The sequence below is a fragment of the Nannobrachium achirus genome, assembly GCF_963921795.1.
Source record: "Nannobrachium achirus genome assembly, chromosome: 11".
Classification (NCBI taxonomy): Eukaryota; Metazoa; Chordata; class Actinopteri; order Myctophiformes; family Myctophidae; genus Nannobrachium; species Nannobrachium achirus.
The window spans coordinates 56,971,656-56,991,580 of NC_137820.1; the positions used below are offsets into that span (position 1 = coordinate 56,971,656).

The 19,925-nt window shown below is 42.9% G+C and overlaps 1 protein-coding gene across 1 annotated transcript in view; it reads left to right on the forward strand.

The window, feature by feature from the left end:
• The window catches only part of pparab (peroxisome proliferator-activated receptor alpha b), a 98,143-nt gene that overhangs the window by 48,597 nt on the left and 29,621 nt on the right, over positions 1-19,925 (forward strand). Inside the window, exon 4 of the mRNA XM_080736420.1 lies at positions 12,566-12,704. Within this exon, the coding sequence (XP_080592546.1) occupies positions 12,566-12,704 (139 nt within the window). The remainder of the gene's footprint in view (positions 1-12,565; positions 12,705-19,925) is intronic.

Consider the following 19,925-nt stretch of genomic DNA (forward strand, 5'->3'; position numbering starts at 1 on the left):
ATGGGTCTCACGACGACACACGCATTATCTGAGCACGATGGTGTGGTTAGGGACTTTGTGCAGTGGAGCGAGGCTAACCATCTCAGGCTCAACTCAAGCAAGACCAAGGAGATGGTGGTGGACTTCCGTACTTCCAAGAGAGTCCCCCCGGTGCTATCAAAACCTCCAGTCAGTCAGTCAGTCACACGTCACACGTCACACTTTTTCCCTGCTCATATCTCCGCAACCGTTGCCCCGATCCATGCCAAATTTTGCACACACACACCTTGCCTGCCAAACCACAACCCTAACCCATCAATTCTCACATGGCCCTCTTCTAGCGCCACCATGAGGCCCATTCTTGCTAAACACATTTTTGGACACTGCTCCTACAATTTTTTCCCTAAAATCATGCAAATCGGTACACGGTATGTCTACACTCATCTCATCAACATGGATCTGTCCCATTTAGCGCCACCTTCAGGCCGATTTTTTTAAACACATTTTTGGACACTACTCCTACAGATTTGGCCCTAAAATCACACAAATCGCTACACAGTATGTCTACACTCATGTCATCAACATGGATCTGTCCCATATAGCGCCACCATCAGGCCGATTTTTTCAAACACATTTTTGGACACTGCTCCTACAAATGTTGCCCTAAAATCACGCAAATCAGTACACACTTGCTCTAAACTCATGTCATCAACATGGATCTGTCCCATTTAGCGCCACCTTCAGGACGATTTTTTAAAACACATTTTTGGCCACTACTCCTACATATTTTGCCCTAAAATCACGCAGATCGCTACACAGTATGTCTACACTCATGTCATCAACATGGATCTGTACCATATAGCGCCACCATCAGGCCGATTTTTTCAAACACATTTTTGGACACTGCACCTACAGATTTTCCCCTAAAATCACGCACATCGGTACACAGTATGTCTACACTCATCTCATCAACATGGATCTGTCCCAAATAGCACCACCATCAGGCCAATTTTTTCAAACATATTTTTGGACACTGCTCCTACACATTTTGGCCTAAAATCACGCTGCGACCTGGCGGTCGCTTATCTCCCGATTAGGGAGTCTTTTACTGGTCTTAGTTCTGCTGGATCTCTTGTCTGTTTTTTCATCAGTGAAACAAAAACTATGACAATCTCATCTCATCAATAATGCCAGAACGCACAGCTGTAGAGACTCCACCACATGCAGCTCAGCTGGTGCAGTGAAATGACTGATAGCAGGAAGGATAGTGTTGTATGCATCCTGGGGATGCAGTGATGCTTAGTTTAATGCGTCCTTTATTTAAAAGTATGCATTAGAGACGCATGATGCAGGGCTAGTAGCATCACTGCCCAAGTGCCCATGACAACTAAAACTAAGTAAATATATTGACAATTTCATCAACAAATACAAATTAGACTAGTATAATGTTAGGGAGGGAGAAGAGATCCAGTAGAACTAAAAGACAAGTCATTTTATGTTTGGTTGCACTCGGGTGTTGCGCTCTGAAAATAGCAGATCTACAAGCTCACAACGCGTCACCATTATCACGTTCATAGACATGTTGGGCATCCGTGTTCTTGAAATATGACTAAAACTAAGTGACATTTTATTCAAAAGACTAAACTAAATCGGGGCGCCCACTGGCCTACTGGTCCAGGCGCATACCACGTAGGCTTTGCCACATAGGCATTGATGCCTGACGGCGTCGCCGGTTCGATTCCTGATCCGGACGACCTTTGCCGCATGTATTGATGTATTGATGTACGTCATTGCAGCCAGGCTCCATCAGTCTCCATGGAGCCAGAGAATGAAGGTGTGTCATGTGTTATTCACCACAAAGTTCCCCTCTCAGCCTGGCTGGCCTTTTGTCATTGTAGCCGAAAACTTTCCAAACATTTTCTAAAACATTTCAAGAAAAAAAAAACCCAGCTGATCTACAAGCTTCACAACGCATCACTTTGTTATTTTTGGCAAAACTTGGAATAGGACTTAAGTGGGTTAAATAGATATCATTCCACCATGATGAGGCAACAGTAGTGTTCATAGTACTGTACATACTTTTCAGGAAATGAAAAAAATACACACAATACGTCATCAGTGCCAACACACTAGATGGTGTTGGCGAAAAGGGCCTTTCTGTGTGGAGTTTGCATGTTCTCCCCAAAAAAACATGCATTAATCCTGGTCTCCATACTGCCTCCCCCTGGCCAGCCGGGGTGCCTGATGGAGGGGAATGGAACTGGTTGGAATAACGTGTTCCTTTCACGCGCTACGTCCTACCGGAGAAACTCCCCCCTGTCAGGTGATAAGCAGCGGCCTGCTCACTCCTCATGTACTGAAGGAACATGAGCTCAGTTCGGGGCCCTCCCCAGGTTGGCAGAGGGAAGGTAGCGCCCAGGACTACAGCTTAGGGGCATTGGCACTGCATGGGTAAAAAAATGGATTACAAAATCGTGGGATAAAAATGTATGCATTTCATTTTTTCACAGATTCCATAGATAGCTTCATAGACTTCTTTGACAGCACTGTCATCAGTGTATTGAAAATGTATTGTTTGTATTTTATATTAACATGTTGGATCCAGTTAACCTTTTAAACCCTCAATACTCAATCTTGACCGTTTTGGCTCTGTACTTGGTTTGCTCTTTTTCCCTCTACACCAACTCTCAGAGCGTTCTGAGCTGACCCCGTGTTGAAGACCCCTGGCCTAGCTGGTGGGCCCCGGACCAGACATTGACAAACATTGCAAACATTGCTCCATGTGTCAGTCATCTCCACATTTAGCCTCAGTGTGACATCATTGTTGCCCAAAATATTGATTGACGTTGAAGTCCATGTGTGGACGTCACAGTACCTGGAGACAAGTCTAGCCTGGTTGGATCACTGAAAACAAAGTCTTCGTTGATAGATTTGAAAAGAAGAAAAAAACATTTGTTTTCTTGGGCCTGCTGACAGCGTGCACAAGAAATGTGGCACTGATTTGAAGTAGTTTGCGTGTTTAAATGCAGGCACACACATTTGCGGGGAGGTAACAGACAAACTGATACGTCTTCATGATTGTACAGTATATCTGGTCATATTTCAACTAGGAGACGTACGTATATACATCAAAAAGAATAACAGCTAATTATTTATCTTCTACAGTCAAATTCTTACGCGTTCCCTGTTTATAAGGAATTCTTCTCATTTATAATGTGGTTTATTCATATATAATATTTTTAAATCATACCTTCGGGATTTCTAAATATATCAACATATCGTCTCTGACAGGTGGAAACTGTCCAAAACGGACTTTTAAGCACTCAAAAAAGAAAAGGGAGCAGTTCTACTAGCTCATAGCGCATCGCCTTGTTTCAATCTTGTGGATCTGCTACTTTTGTGCTATGCTTTTGTGACGCGGTAGTATGATCAAGTAGGGCTTTAATTCACAAAAAAAAAAAAAAAAAAAAAAAGTTAAGATATGGAGATAAGAGGTTTGGATAGGATACCTTGATGATGATGTGCCAGATCCTACGCGTGCAGCAGTGTGTGCTCGTGTGCACATAATGAGGATGCAGCACGCATTCAAGTGCAACCAGGCCTGAAATGTGTGCATGGCTGTTTGTCTGCTTTAAAGTATGTGTGTGCGTGTTTTTCATGTCGTAATGTGGTAATGTAATAATTTTGCTAACACATAACATTTTCATACATCTCGAGATTCTCAACGCATTGTTGTGATTCGATGCAAGCTTGTAGATTAGCTATTTTGGACCCTTTTGAAGTTAATTAAAAACTGGAAATGTAGAAAAGCTCATATCGCAATATCAATATACTGCCCAGTCGTGCGTGTGTGTGTGTGTGTGTGTGTGTGTGTGTGTGTGTGTGTGTGTGTGTGTGTGTGTGTGTGTGTGTGTGTGTGTGTGTGTGTGTGTGTGTGTGTGTGTGTGTGTGTGTGTGTGTGTGTGTGTGTGTGTGTGTGTGTTGCCCTTGTATTGCAATCTTTTGTGGACAGAGCATACTGTCCACCCATGGATGGAAAGCGTTTTTTGGAGCTGTGTGAAACACAGGCTCCCTATACGTGGCTTTGTGGGTCTGTCTGTCTGTCTGTGTGTGTGTGTGTCTGTATGTAGCCTGAACTTCCTAAACTTCGGCACGCTACTAGTCCCACAGTTTTGCCACCACACACTCGCGCCATATGTCAAATCGACCGGCTTACTCGGGAATTGTGGGCTAGTAACTTGCTAAGAGAAAGGTTCAATAGTTTAATTGATATTAATTTATTAGTGAATTAATTTTCCCCATTGACTTATAATGGGAATCGCAAAAACTCACATTCAATTATTTGTCTCTCGCAAACCATAGGGGCTAGAGTTTCAAGACTTGGAGAGGAGGTTCATAATGATTTCAAGGATTAAATAAAAAATAATTGTGTCATTTGGCCGCATGGTGGCGCCATAACACCCCACTTTACGTTTTGGCCTGTAACTCTTGAACCGTAGGTCGGAAAATTAAAAATATTTTTTCCCTGGATTCCTTGGGTCATGACGCATCTCCCCATATAGGCCACGCCCATTTGCGCCATGATATATTTTCCGCCATCTTGAATTTTCTCCAAAACACACTTTTTGCTCCTTTTCCTACATATTTTCTTCAAATGTCACAAAAATCGGTACACATGATCCACACACACACACACACACACACACACACACACACACACAGCTCCACTTCACACGGGTGTGATTTTTTTTTTTAGATGCAGTGGCCTTTATGCCATGCGGTTCTTGTGTCTGTCTGTCATTTACAACCTGACGTTGGATCGTTAGAAACCACTGTGACATTAGTTCATGTTGACCGAATCGTTTGAGCACAGCACAGTCGATAGGTTTGACCGTTGTTGTTGCGGGCACCAATAAACGCTCTGCGCCAAAGTCTGCACTTGATATGAAACCTCCTATGTCCAAAATGTGTTACTTTTCAGGATTAAAATTCAAAAAAATGGCAAAAGTAGCAGATCTACAAGCGTCGAAACTGGTCGCTTCGTGCCGGGCTTGCGGCTCTGCTACTCTGATGCAGCTAAAATCATCGGCACAGAATTGCCACAGCTCCATACAATCTATTCCACACGCTGCAAGAAAAAGACATTATAAAGACATTATAAAGACATTATAAAAGATAGCAGCCATCCCGCCCAATTCCCTGTTCACACTCCTCTCATCCAAAAAACGTTACCAGAGCATCAAATCCCACACCACTCGTTTCCGCAATAGTTTTTTTGCCCAGGCAGTCAGGTTGCTCAACGAAGGGATGAAAGTGAAACGGGAGGCTCTCTCCATTCCGACATGTCGCCACTCCGAGATTTACTTCTTATTGTCGGAGTGGCGACACTCCCATGGGCCTAAGGTTTAGGGTTAGAGATAGGGTTAGTGTCGGAATGGAGACATGTCGGAAAGGAGACATGTTGGAGTGGAGAGATGCACTCAAGTGAAACATAGGTAAAAATGGGCACTGTACGCGTTTTTTAACTGTACACTGTTACACTGTATGGTATTGTCGTTGTTGGGACTTGTGTGGCCTGCATGGTATGTGGGTCCACACTCTTGTCGGTCACTGTGACCATGTCTTTGTGTAATAAGGCTGAGAGTGCTCCTGGCACAAGCATTTCATTGTATCTGTACCTGTATGGATATGTGTGACAATAAAACTGAACCTGAACCTTTTGTGTGAAACTGTAGTACGAGTAAGCAGGGCATTCATTTACAGAAAAAAATTACACAAAAAGTTAAAACGTGGAGATAAGAGGTTTCTTCTTCCCGCCGGCAACGCTGTCCAAAGCGCTCCTGCTGCATGTGCTAATAAAACAACCTTCCCGTGGTGTTGACACGGCCCCTTATTGTCCTGCCGCGGGTCAGAGTCCCATGTCAGAGTGCCTACGTGGTCAGAAAGAGAGGGCCCGGCGGGCATGCAGTGTTTACCACCTCCAGGCTATCAGCAGGGTCAAGGTGGAAGCCATCGTCTCAACCCACAGCTAGTAGAGAGTAGTCATTAACGCATTTAGACCGGGAACACATTATTACGTTAACCATCATTTTATGCTTTTACTATTAAAAAAATAGCAGATCTACAAGCTCACAGCGCGGCACTCTGCGAGCTTGTAGATCTGCTATTTAAAAAAAATAAAATTTGTGCAAGTCTTTAAATATATATATATTTTTTTTTTGAAAAACGCATGTTTCTATGTCAGTGGTTCTCAACTGTTTTTTTTTTCAAGGTCCCCTATAGAATTATAATTTGGCCACCGACCCCCATCTCAAAATATGTTGTTCCAGGGACCCCCCAGAAGCAAAGTTTTGAGTTAAAAATGTTCGCTTTAAAAGAATATACTGTATTATTCAAAGATTTGCAAAAACGTTCCCCTTTTTTCAAAAATAGCCAAAGTTATAAAAAATGATAGTTAAAGTGGTTATAACAGTAACACGGATGCGTTCCCGTGCTTCGTGGGTTAAAAGAAGGGCCCCTCTGTATATCTGTCTGAAGGCCTTTGACACGCCAAAGGTGAAGCACATGTAAACACACACACACACACACACACACACACACACATGTGCACTACTGCACACCCCATGTGCAAAGAGTGGGCCGAGGTGATTAAATCATCACTAATTGGTCCGCCCAGCGTGTAAGTTTGTATAAGCATAGACATGCACACATGCACACACGCGCGCACACACACACACACACACACACACACACACACACACACACACACACACACACACACACACACACACACACACACACACACACACACACACACACAGACACAGACACAGACACAGACACACACACACACACACACTAGGGCATTAACGAAAAAGACGACAAGTCGACTTCATTACACAAGTCGAATCCCACTAGAGGAAGTCGATGTTACTTACTTTTACTTATTACCCCTTCTGGGGCTTAGGCCGCCAACAAGAGTTCTCCAAGCATCTCTGTCCTGAGCCAACATCTCAAGCTGTCCCCAAGTGTGGCCCATGTTCTTGGCATCTGCCTCCAAGTCTCGGCGCCAGGTGTTTCGTGGCCGACCTCTCTTTCTTTTCCCTTGGGGGTTCCACTTGAGGGACTGTCTTGTGATGTTTGAGGCTGGTTTACGGAGAATATGGCCTATCCATCTCCAACGCCGTTGGAGGATCTCTTCATCTGCAGGCTTTTGGTTGGTACGTTGCCACAGTTCTTTGTTGCTGATGGTATTAGGCCAGCGGATCTGGAGGATTCGTCGCAGACAGCTATTGATGAAAAATCCTTTGTATTTTTTCTATCATTATTTTTGCTCCATGTGTGCGTCTGACGTCTGTACAGCATTCAAACAGTAGGATCGCTTATTGTCAAGGACGGAATGATCCAATATTACAGTGCTACATTACATTTGGTATAACATGGTTCTATTGTGAAAATAGCAGATCTACATGCTCGAGCATGTAGATCTGCTATTTTCACAATTTCTGCCTCTATATATTTGACAATTTGGACAATGTTTAATTTGTCATTTTAAAGGTATTAAAAAGTCCTTAATTGTCACTTTAGAAATGTGAAGATACCCTCTATATACTTAAACTTTATGTTGGTTTGTTTACAGTTGAGTGAGAAAACAATGTTTCACATTAAGTTAATCATCTGGGGACCCCCCAAAATGATTGGGGGGTCGTGCGTGATGTGATGATGTCATCAAACGATATATTCGACTTCAACTCTACTTTTTACTGAGTCGAGTCGACTTGCAAAAATCACAAGTCGTTAATGCCCTAGCATCGCGCGCGCGCGCACACACACACACACACACTGTTGTCATAGGATGTGTGTGAATGACAACAGACGTTGTTGATGATTGTTGCAGCTTGTGATGCAAGACATATTTCGGCGTAAATTGATAATTAAGTTTTTTAATCTGTCTGTCTTGTCTATCTTATCTTCCCATCCACACTGCTCTGCGTTGTACGTTTTACCACTGAAAGGTGGGGCAGCAGATAAGGGACAACCTTCTGATGTTTACATGCCATTTACAGGTGTCTGTCGGATGGAAACCTCACTCTTCAGGATTAAAATTCACCAGTGGAAGAAGCGGCTTGTCGTACAACATGCTGTACACTTACTGTACTGTGCCTCTCGTATATCTGTGTCATTAGAGGTGTAACGATACATTTTAACAGCGATACGATACGCATCACGATACATGGTTAATGATACCATAGGATACATGGACGATATTGGTTCATTCATGGCGATACGATTCGATTCAATGATTTAAAATCGATATAGTAACTATGAAATCTGTGTAAATCTGTTGCAATGGATTCAGAATCATGAAAAACCCCTAGTTTGACCCCTCACATGCTAATTAACGCATATTTGTTTTGGTGTGTTTTTCTTTCTGTATAGTTAAGTTAGCTAACAGCTGTCAGCCTGTCACGGATTCTCCTAGGGAAACTGAATTTCAGTCTTTGTGGGATTTGTTAATAGAGACCTTTACAAACACATTGGTGAAGAAATGTTGTGGTAAGGAATTTATTCCAGGACTTTTTTAAGATATCCCCCGACTATGTCTAGTTTGACAGTTTTGGACAGGTTTCCGCTCGACAGACGATGTAGGCTACTATGTTGACCGGGGCATTACAATCTCTCCCCTCCTACACTAAAATATTACCACCGATTTATATTCAAGCTCACTTGTGAACTCGTAGATCTATATGTATTTTCACCTATTATGACATGGCCAGAATACTACGTAGGTAGTTAGTTAGTTTAGACGCGACTCAAGTGAGTGACCTGTCCTCCAGTTGTCGCTGTCATGGGAAAATGACAGGAATAGTTTGACCTCTATTACAATGGCAACACATTGGACTGACCCCCTGCAGCGCTAGACACACACACACACACACACACACACACACACACACACACACACACACACACACACACAGGGGCCCCCTGCAAGGGCTGGTCACACACATGTCTGGCATGGAACACTTCTAGTCTGCCCTGGTTGGCCTCATATATATCATATATGTGTGTGTGTGTGTGTGTGTGTGTGTGTGTGTGTGTGTGTGTGTGTGTGTGTGTGTGTGTGTGTGTGTGTGTGTGTGTGTGTGTGTGTGTGTGTGTGTGTGTGTGTGTGTGTGTGTGTGTGTGTGTGTGTGTGTGTGTGTGTGTGCGCGTGCGCCGCTGCCCCACAAAAACAAGAAATCGTGAGGACAATTTTCCTGGTCATCATTTGAGAAATGTTTGTTTTGTTTAAGCGTCATTTCCATCAGACAAGATAAAGATATCGTTTTAAAAATCGTTCTCAACTCAAGTGGATGGTTGCATCCACACCACAACGTCAACGTAACTGATGTGAACGATAATTATTGTTATACAGTAGTTTGATTTTATTTAAAGGGTGAGTGTACAAATGGAACCAAATATACCTGTGTGGGTCCATTTATACAAGTTAAAGGAGAATTCTGGCCTAAAAGTGTTTACCTTTTAGTTGGTGCTGTTCTCACAGTGTTTTTTTTCTCCCCGTCCCTCCACACTCCACAGTGTCATTTTCACAGGGCGCTGCTATTATTGTTTACAAAACGCAGATCTTTGAACTCCTTCTGGGCCGGAATTCTCCTTTAAGGGGTTTTTGAGACCGGTGGTTCTTTTTATTTTTTTTTTTAGATTTGTTTTTGGGCTTTTTTTATGCCTTTATTGGATAGTACAGTAGACTGACAGGAAATGGGGGGAGAGACATGCGGCAAAGGTCGTCCGGATCGGGAATCGAACCGGCGACGCCGCCAGGCATCAATGCCTATATGGTATGTGCTTAGACCAGTAAGCCACCGGGCGCCCCAAGACCGGTGGTTCTTTGAGAACCACTGGTCTATGACTCTCCAAACTCTGACCCAAACATCCGCCATGGTTCAGGCTCCAGGCACAACGCGGCGAGTGCCACGCTGCGAGCTTGTAGATCTGCTATTTTTTAAAAGTCGTGAAAGTTTTTGCAAATCTTTGAATATATGTATTTTTAAAGTGAACATTTCGGTTCTGGGGGCTCCCTGGAACTAAATATTTTGAGATGGGGGTCCGTGGCCAAATTCATATCATTTTGGGGATCCTTCACATGAAAAGGTTTGAGCACCACTGAGTTAGAAACATAGGTTTTTCAAAAAACCTTAGAAGGATTCGAAATGTTCAAAGACTTGCACAAAAATAGCAGATCTACAAGCAGCGCAGAGAGCTTGTAGATCTGCTATTTTACAATAGTTAAAGCACACAATTTGAGTGAATCCTTGTACCCAGGGCCCAGAATTTGGTGTGACACCCCTGCTCCAGGCAGTGTGCATGTACCGTATTTATTTTTCCATTTCCTCTTTTAGTCTTTCATAACAACGGTTTGTTCTATTAATAGTGAAACATCACCTGAATGACGACCCCACCCAGAACCAACAAAGTCATTGTTCTGTTACACATTGCAATTCACTTGCTGGTTAACTCTGTTTTGCATTGTGAGAGTCACAGAGCTTGTTCGTGATGCTGTGAGGACAAACCTGAACATTATATCCTCAAGGAAATAAAGAAGGCAGCTATTCAACTGGCTGCATGGTGCTCTTAAGCAACAGTCCCCTGTCCATTTGCAGCATGTTGACTGGTCCCCCAAGACCCATGTTGCTCTTTGTGTGAGATTGTGTAAACTCAGTGTAGAGATCGGTGGTGAAATGATAACCGTGGACGCCACGGCACGCCGACAGTGTCACGTACCACGTTTATGGAGGGGAGTCAATAATTGTGATGAATGGCCTCCCATTTCCTCTCTAATGAGGAGAGAGTTGGTCAACAGCGTCTTCTGGATGGCTTATTTGGATGCAAAATAAGGTTATTCCTGGCCTCTTTTTGTACTTGTGCAAGTTGTGCTCTTGACCACTTAACCCATTTAGGCCTGGGATTATTGAATGCTTTATCCATTGAAAAATAGATCTACAAGCTCGCAGCGCGGCACTCAGTGCCGCGCTGTGAGCTTGTATATCTGCTATTTTTTAGAAAAATCGTGAAAATGTGTGCACATTTTTCAATATATATTTTTCAAAACAAACTTTTGGAACTCAAATCTCTGCTTCTGGGCGGGTCCCTGGAACAACATATTTTGAGATGGGTGTCTGCGGCCAAATAAATGTAATTTTGGAGGTCCTTGACATGAAAAGGTTTGAGAACCACTGATTTAGAAGTTGGTTCAAAGATATTCAAAGACTTTTCACGATTTTTCAAAAATAGCAGATCGAGTGCCGCGCTGTGAGCTTGTATATCTGCTATTTTTCAATAGTTAAAGCATAAAATAATGTGGTGCGTTCCAGGTATTGGAGGGATAACCCAGGGGTGTCCAAACATTTTTTTTAAAGCGGGCCTCATTAGAAAATGTTAAAACACCCAAAGGGCCAACTACATCTCCAGACAAAATGTTCTTTCAGTCGGACCATAACAGTCACATAGAGTACATATGCATTGCAATTACAATATTTTAACTATCATCATCGTAATATTTTATGTCAATGGTCATTTGTCAGTTGTTTGCTCTGAACTAAACACAATTAACTCACACTACTAAATGTAACTAGATGTGCAAGGTAAAGAACATCCACATTACCAACAAGGACCTGTACAGGCAACTGCCGAGGCTCAGCAAGAAGGTAGCAGCTAGGAGGATGAAGCTGGCCGGCCACTGCCACAGACATCGGGAGCTCCCGGCCAGCAGGCTGGTCCTGTGGGAACCAACGCGCGGGCATCGATCGCGAGGACGTTCCGCGTTAACGTATTTGGATGTCCTGAAGAAGGATGCGGGAGCTGAAAGCTCTTTGGAGCTGGCCGGGTGTATGGAGAACCGGAAAGATTGGAGACTCCGATGGAAGCTCGTCTGAGGACGACCGAGAGAAAGAAATTTCCAAAATAGCTTCTTTAACCCCTTCAGAATGAGACAACAAGTAACAAGGAATCCTGACAAATTATACTCTAAAATATTCTTGTTTGAAGGTGCTGGTGGGCTGGTAGGAATTAAGCCGCGGGCCATATAAAATGCGTCCAGAGGACGCACTTTGGACACCCCTGACTTAACCATTTAACCACAAACATGTTCTAAATTACTTTTGAAAGTATCAAACTCACAGTGTGCTGCATCACGACCCTGACATAACCTAAATTGGGACGCCAAGGTTATAGTGGTTAGACAAACTGAGAATCTGTCAAATATTAATGCAAGCTTACATGGTAATTTCTATGTCCTATGGCATTGGTTCTCAAAGTGAGTCTGAGGACCATCAAGGGGTCCTTAGGGGAAGTTCCAGGGGGTCCCCAGCAAATTCCTCTGTTCAAAAAGACCAAATTCTTAAACATTTTAACTGTCCCATGGTGTTCAAAGATTGTTTTAGTAAAATAATAATTAACCCCAACACTAGGAGGCCTAAGGTGTTAAACATTGACAATAATAACACACTGAGACACTCCAGGGTTTGGGTTGGATTTCAACCATGTTTTATAGTTGTGTTAAATCTCTTGTGTCTCCACTACGCAGGGGTTCTTCAGGAGAACCATCCGTCTAAAGCTGGAGTACGACAAGTGTGAGCGACGCTGCAAGATCCAGAAGAAGAACCGCAACAAGTGCCAATTCTGCCGCTTCCAGAAGTGCCTGTCTGTGGGCATGTCCCACAACGGTGAGTTGCACGCGTGCGCACACAAACACACACACACACACACACACACACACACACACACACACACACACACACACACACACACACACACACACACACACACATACACACACAGGGGCCCCCTGCAAGGGCTGGTCACACACGTGTGGCATGGAACACTTCTGGTCTGCTCCAGTTGGCCTCATGTAACTTTGTGTTAGGGCATTAACGAAAAAGTCGACAAGTTGACTGAGTTGACTTCATTACACAGTCCACTCACACCAGAGAAAGTCGAAGTTGAATAAAAAAATCTCTTGTATTTTTTTCTATCATTATTTTTGCTCCATGTGTGCGTCTGTACAGCATTCAAACAGTAGGATTGCTTGTTGTCAAGGACGGAATGATCCAATATTACAGTGCTACATTACATTTGGTATAACATGGTTCTATTATTTTGTGCTTTAACTATTGAAAAATAGCAGATATAGAAGCTTGCGGCTCGAGTGCCGCCCTGCACGCTTGTAGATCTGCTATTTTTGAAAGATCTTGAAAATTTGAATAGTTTTTTGAAAAACCTATGTTTCCATGTCAGTGTTGCTCAAACCTTTCCTGTGAAGTACCCCCAAATTGATATGTATTTGGCCAAGGACGCCATCTCAAAATATTCAGTTCCAGGGACCCCCCCAGAAGCAAGTTTTGAGTTACAAAATGTTTGCTTAAAAAATATATATATTCAAAGATGTGCACACATTTTCACGACTTGTCAAACATAGCAATTCTACAAGCTCGCAGCGCGGCACTCGGTACTACGCTGTGAGCTTGTATATCTGCTATTTTCAATAGTTAAAGCATAAAATTATTAACACTTTCACAGCCTCCCAGAATGTCTGTTGGTGGTTTAGCCGGACATTTCAGGAATTATTTCAGGAATATACCTTATGATCTGAGACTGCATTAATTTTACAAGACCACCAGAGAGCCCCAACCACATGTCTATAGTTTCAATGAAAAGGCGACGGTGGATCAATACTGACCGCCTTTCAGCCGCAGCTCATCATTGCCTGGAATAGGCGATTTTAGCTAAATCATCCTTCCCACCAGGTGCTCCGTGTGTGCGATCCGTGCACATCAATATAAGCACACAGCATTCTCTCTATATGTACACTCCATGTCAACTTTTGTCTGGGTGAAATTGCGGCGTACGGAGGCTAGGCTAATGCTCCTGTGTATAATGGGTTTCATGCTGAAAAACAGCTATCATGACCCGGAAGCGGATGAAAAGCACTTCCGGTTCAAGCGCAGACAGAATGATCCTTTTGGATAAGCCGAAGAACAGACGGAGAAGGGATAACGATTGTTTTTTTCCCCGATCATTATCATTTATTTCGTTTTTAATCATAAATTGTGATAAATTGCGATCCGGCTAATTGAGCCTACGAAAGAAGTGAGATTTATTGCGATTGGCATATAAATCGGACGAGAAAGAGTTAAGGCCCCTCCACCTTGGGCCCTAGTAACTCAGTCCCACTTTTCCCCCTCTTGTGACGCCCCTGCTGCCGCCCGGTGTCATGCTCCCATGAGCCCGAAAGTCCACCCATTGTTGCTCCATGGCATCATGGCATCTGTCTTCATGATACAATAAGCATAACACTTCAGTACTCTAGGGGTATAAGTTACAGCCTCTCCGTGATATGTGACGACTGCCAATTATGACTGAGACAGCACAGTACTTTACTTTGCCATCTTTTGGGGAATTCCAAGTTGTTAAAACCCTCTAATAACCCGCCAGTCCGTGGGTTATAATGTCAGAGTCTGCCAAATATATATAAAAAAATAGTCTGTACCTACAGTATAATAGCCCAGCTCTGAGAGGGTATGTAGGAGTGGTTGTTATTTAATGACCTTGGTCATAAAGGCTTCCTCAAGGCTAGGGTCAAAGGTGGAGGCTTTCTCTGATACAGACACTTCTCTGGACTCTTCATCCACCACTTCTGGTGTTTTCTGTCAATGATGTAAAAATGTCACGCACGTACACACACACACACACACACACACACAGACACACACACACACACACACACACACACACACACACACGTGCGCGCGCGTGAACACACACACACACTTAAGTTGCAGTGTTTTTTTCTCTTCAATGTCCCGCGATGCCATGGTCTCCATAGACTTCCATGTAATTTATAGTGCACGGATCGTGCACACCCATGCCTAGATGATGCACCACGTGTGTGCACACTGTTCACAGCTTTCAAACAAAAAAATCCGCTTGGAAATCCGTTCAGGCATTCATGATTTATCAGCCATTATGTTTTCTTCAGATGTAAACAAACATGGCTGCCATGTTTGAAAGAATGGGTTGTTATTAGGGATGGTCCGATCAGGTTTTTTGGAACCGATCACCGAGCACCGATCACAAAAGTTTGATCACCCGATACCGATCAATCACCGATCCGATGAAGTTATTATTTATATTTTCTAAATGTTAATGTTTTAACTTTAATTCATTCATTCACTCATGAATTCATTTATATATTTGCCTTATAGTTATTTACCAGCATTACTATGTATTTATTATCATAGCAGTAACTAATTATTCCTTCAGCACTGTGGAAATCAATACCCCAAAATGGCCTCAAGTGGGCATACTGAACTGCTGGTTGATTGGATGCACCGATCCGATCCGATCGGTGAATTTACCTTTTGATCTAAACCACCGATTATCGCCGATCACGCTTTGATTGGCCCGATCCGATCCATTGCCGATTGATCGGTAACATCTCTAGTTGTTATGGGGGTTAAACATGCAATTTCGTGATCGCGATCATGCCTAATACATTTCTGGAGGTCCAAAAAATATTTTTGAAAAAAATATATATATATTTGTTTTCTTCAAAAACGGCCCAAACTCGGGAAACTCGGGGTTGGCACAGGGGTGGTACCTTTTCAAACTCGGGAAACTCGGGGTTGGCACCAGATGTGTTAACAGTTTGGCTGCTCTCGGTAGCCAAACACGTTCACAGACGAGATAAGGTTTCCATGGTAACCCGCATCTCAGACGCTTGCTACGGGTGCTGGTGAAAGAAAAAACTGCATACGTCATGACGCAACGCAGCCAGAAGCAACCGAGAGCGGCCATTATCCATTGACTCCTATTCTATACTGAAACATAAAAACGGCTTTATCTCGAAATAAGGTGCAAATAACGCCGAGGAGGCCGAGATCAGCTTGTCTTCACGGCGACACTATGCCGTGATGGTCGGCCCCGGTTAGGATTTTAGTTTTCGCGACCGTTTGTAAACAAACAGATCTCCTTCCTGGATCGTCAGTGTACACCCACGTGCACACGCACGGAGCTTCCGGGGCTCTTCAAAATAAAGCGTAAGTGAATGGTGGCGTCCTGAGTGTTAATAGTGGAAATAGTCAATCTATTTTTTAGCTCTTTTTTATCTTGTATATCTGCTATTTCTACTATTAAAAAAAAAGAAGAAGAAAATCACATGGAAATGATTATGACGATTATGCAAAAATGCGATTGTGATGCGATTGTTGCAAATTCTACAAGATTAGGCGATTATGCAATAATGTGACTGGCCCTACTGGTAATGGCTGCATAATGAGTGGGCCATGTATTCCCAACTTGCCTTGTTCCTGAGGACACACACACACACACACACACACACACACACACACACACACACACACTTTAGACCTATTTTATGTCTAGGCTATTTGAAAATAGCGAATATTTTGTACTTTTACTTTTGGTGCCTCAAGTACATATTGATGCCAATACTTTCATACTTTTACTCAAGTACATTTTGAATTCCAGACTTTTACTTGTAACAGAGTATTATATATTGCAGTATTAATACTTTTACTGAAGTAAAACATGAGAGTACTTTTCCCACCACTGCACACAGACAGACTATGACGTGCTAACACACAAACAGGCTCTTGGGCAGCAGTCTTAGGTGTTGGGTTGCATGTTAAAACAAGCTCTCCAACAACAGGAACAACAGACTGTCATTCAGTGCAATCCTTTTCCCATTTCAGCACTTTGACTCAACTGCTCTGAAATAGAACGGTCACATTATCATCTATCTGCCGCTCTACGGTTCTGTAATGCTTTGGTTCTCAACCTGTGGGTCGGGACCCTCGACATACGAGAGATGCATGCTTGCAGTGGGAGATGCATGTCTGCGGTGATAGATGCAGGCCTGCAGTAAGAGATGCAGATCCCTGCGTGGAGGGAGAGGTGTGTTTAGTTTAGTTCTGCCTGCCATGGGTGAACCCGCTCACCCTCTAGGTGAACCTATGGGGCTTTTAAGCCGTGACATCATTTTGTAGTCAGACCTCCAAGCAGATTTATTATCAATATCTGTCCCTCGCTATTTCAACAGATCCGCCAGTTGGCCCCAAAAGTTCTCCTCTGCCTACAAAATGATGTCAGACTTAACAGCCCCATAGGGAGGGATGCTTCGGGCAGTAACTATTTTACTAGGTAATATCTGTCAGCACCACTGCAGTGACTGCACCGCCTTTAAACACTTGATCCCAAGTGTTCCCAAGCCCAAGTTCCTTTTTGACACAAAGAAAGGAGTAGGTACAACACATTTTATTGAATGTGCAACAATTGCCAAAACAGTGAAAGTAATGTATTTGAGTTACTAAAGTTACAATGAAGGGGATTTGTATTTGCCCGAGTCTATTAAGCCTGAAATATGACATAATAATGACGGGAAAGCAAAGGTGATTTTCTTTCAGCTAATAAGAAGCACATAAGAAATGTGGTAATATAACTTGTAACATAACTGGTTAGTCTTGGTAGTTGATACCAAGTAATATTTATCTTTTTTTTTTTAAGTAGTAATTAATAGATAGATGAATATCTTTGGTCAAATCCAATAACTAGTAAACGTACCCAAACGTACCCAAACGTACCCAACACTGTGTATATGTGTGACATCATGCAATGGAGTCCTGTTTGTCCAAGGTCATGATGTACAGTGAACCCAGGACCGGATCAATAGTCCAGTCATTATATGAAAAAACCTCAAACAAATTGCAATAGTAGCAAACTCAACTGATTCTGTATCCTCATTATGTCCTTAGTGAGGGAAAAAAAGTCCCAAGGAATCCCATCGGGGCAAAGTTTTGAAAACGACCTACCTACCTTCACTTACTATACACTACAATATAAAGGAAAAAATTACTGAAAAAAATCTGCTTTAAGTGGGATGTGAGGGGTCAAACTAGGGGTTTTTAATTATTCTCAATCCATTGCAAACATTTGTTTTGCATGAAAAACATTCCCTGGGCTAAAAACGGACCCCAAAAGACTGTGAAAATTGATGACTCATCACTAAACCATCGTTTTGAGTGGCCATTTCTTGCCCAAGGAATGTTTTTCGTGCAAAAGTAATTTTTTCCTTTATATTGTAGTGTATAGTAAGTGAAGGTAGGTAGGTCGTTTTCAAAACTTTGCCCTGATGGGATTCCTTGGGACTTTTTTTCTCTCACTAAGGACATATTGAGGATACAAAATCAGTTGAGTTTGCTACTATTGCAATTTGTTTGAGGTTTAGCCTAATTTTGGCCTAAAATGACTGGACTACAATGGACCGAGGGCCTTCTAGGCTTCTCAAATAAGAGTTGGCATGCGAGAGACTGCAGAGACGTGTAGAGAATGTTAGAGAGGCAGGGGCTGACATTTCTAAAAGGGCCTTTTGGTGGAAATATCGAAAATAGCTTGGCTAAAGTTCTCAGAATATGGACATTAAGTTTCAAGTGGTTTATATACAAAAGGAGAAAAAACGTTCTATCACTCAAAGATTTGGAGGACCCCCTAGGGGTCCCAGGAACCCCTGTTGGAGACCCCTGGCTTAGTAGTTAGTGAGCCCGCCTGGGAGCCACTGCCAGAGCCCCTGGTTGTCCCAGGTAGGAATCCAGGCCAGGACAGCAATGTGTGGATGTGTGTCCCTGAGCCAGACTTCTTCTTAACCCCTATAATGCTCTGCGGCCCTTGATGACTGGGTAACTGCGGGAGGACTAGGTCCACGTTACATGATCACATGGTGGATGTCATCAGTGTTTGGGGACATTGGGGACAGTGGGACGCTGTCCTCAACAGTCTGGCATTGTGACCTGTGTTGTTTATTCTGTGCTTTGTGTGTCAACATTACATACAGCATGGCATGTTGACCTCTGGCCACGGTCAATGTCCCCCAGGACGCAATGCACTGAAATAGAATGCACCCATCACCATATTGTCTGAGGGAGTGTGTGTGACACACGCACGCACGCACGCACGCGCGCGCGCACACACACACACACACACACACACACACACACACACACACACACACACACACACACACACACACACACACACACACACACACACACACACATGTGCCTGCCTAATGTCAAGATCCAAAAGGTCAATATCATTGAAGGGTTTACTCAAAGACTGAGCACACAAATACAGACATGGCCTTTAGTCTGTGAGTCTATAACGCTGCTCCAAGTACAGGAGCCCTGACCGACCCATGACCGAGTTTGGAGAGTCCTATAAGCCACAAGTTGTTTTGTCCATACTCTACAGGCAAGATCTATTCAAAATCAATAGAAATTCCTATTCCGATTCTCCAGGCCTATGTGAGCTTGTAGATCAGGTATTTTGGAAAAATGATATATACGAAGATCGTGAAAGGTGGAGTCTTCAGATTGCGGTGGAAAAGCTGGGAGTGAGTCTGCGGTTGTAACTGCAGTGGGGGAGGTTGTTCCACAGTTACTCTGCTTCCTCTGTGAGTCTATACTGGTCCTAATGCAAGGACAACACTGCATCGTGAGCGCAGGCATTGATAGCCAGTCCCATGGTTGTACTTTATTGTTACAGTCTTTTGTACAGGTACATAAGAGTAAAACTTGTTTTGTTTGGAATCCTTCAGACAATGCAGTGGTATATCTAAAATATCAGCAAACAATATAATAACAGCAAACCATATCTAAAAAAAATTAAAATAAAAAATAATAAAAGGGGTAATAATAACAATAATAATAAGACGTAGAAAGATGAGAAAAGAAATAGTGCAAAAGAGCAACGAGAAAAGAAAAGAGCATCCTCAAATGTACATCTGCATAAATGTTGGCATATTTTTCCAGTAGTTGCTACTGTACTGTACTTAACTTTTTTTGTAAACATCTTCACAGTATGTTCTGTGTGCA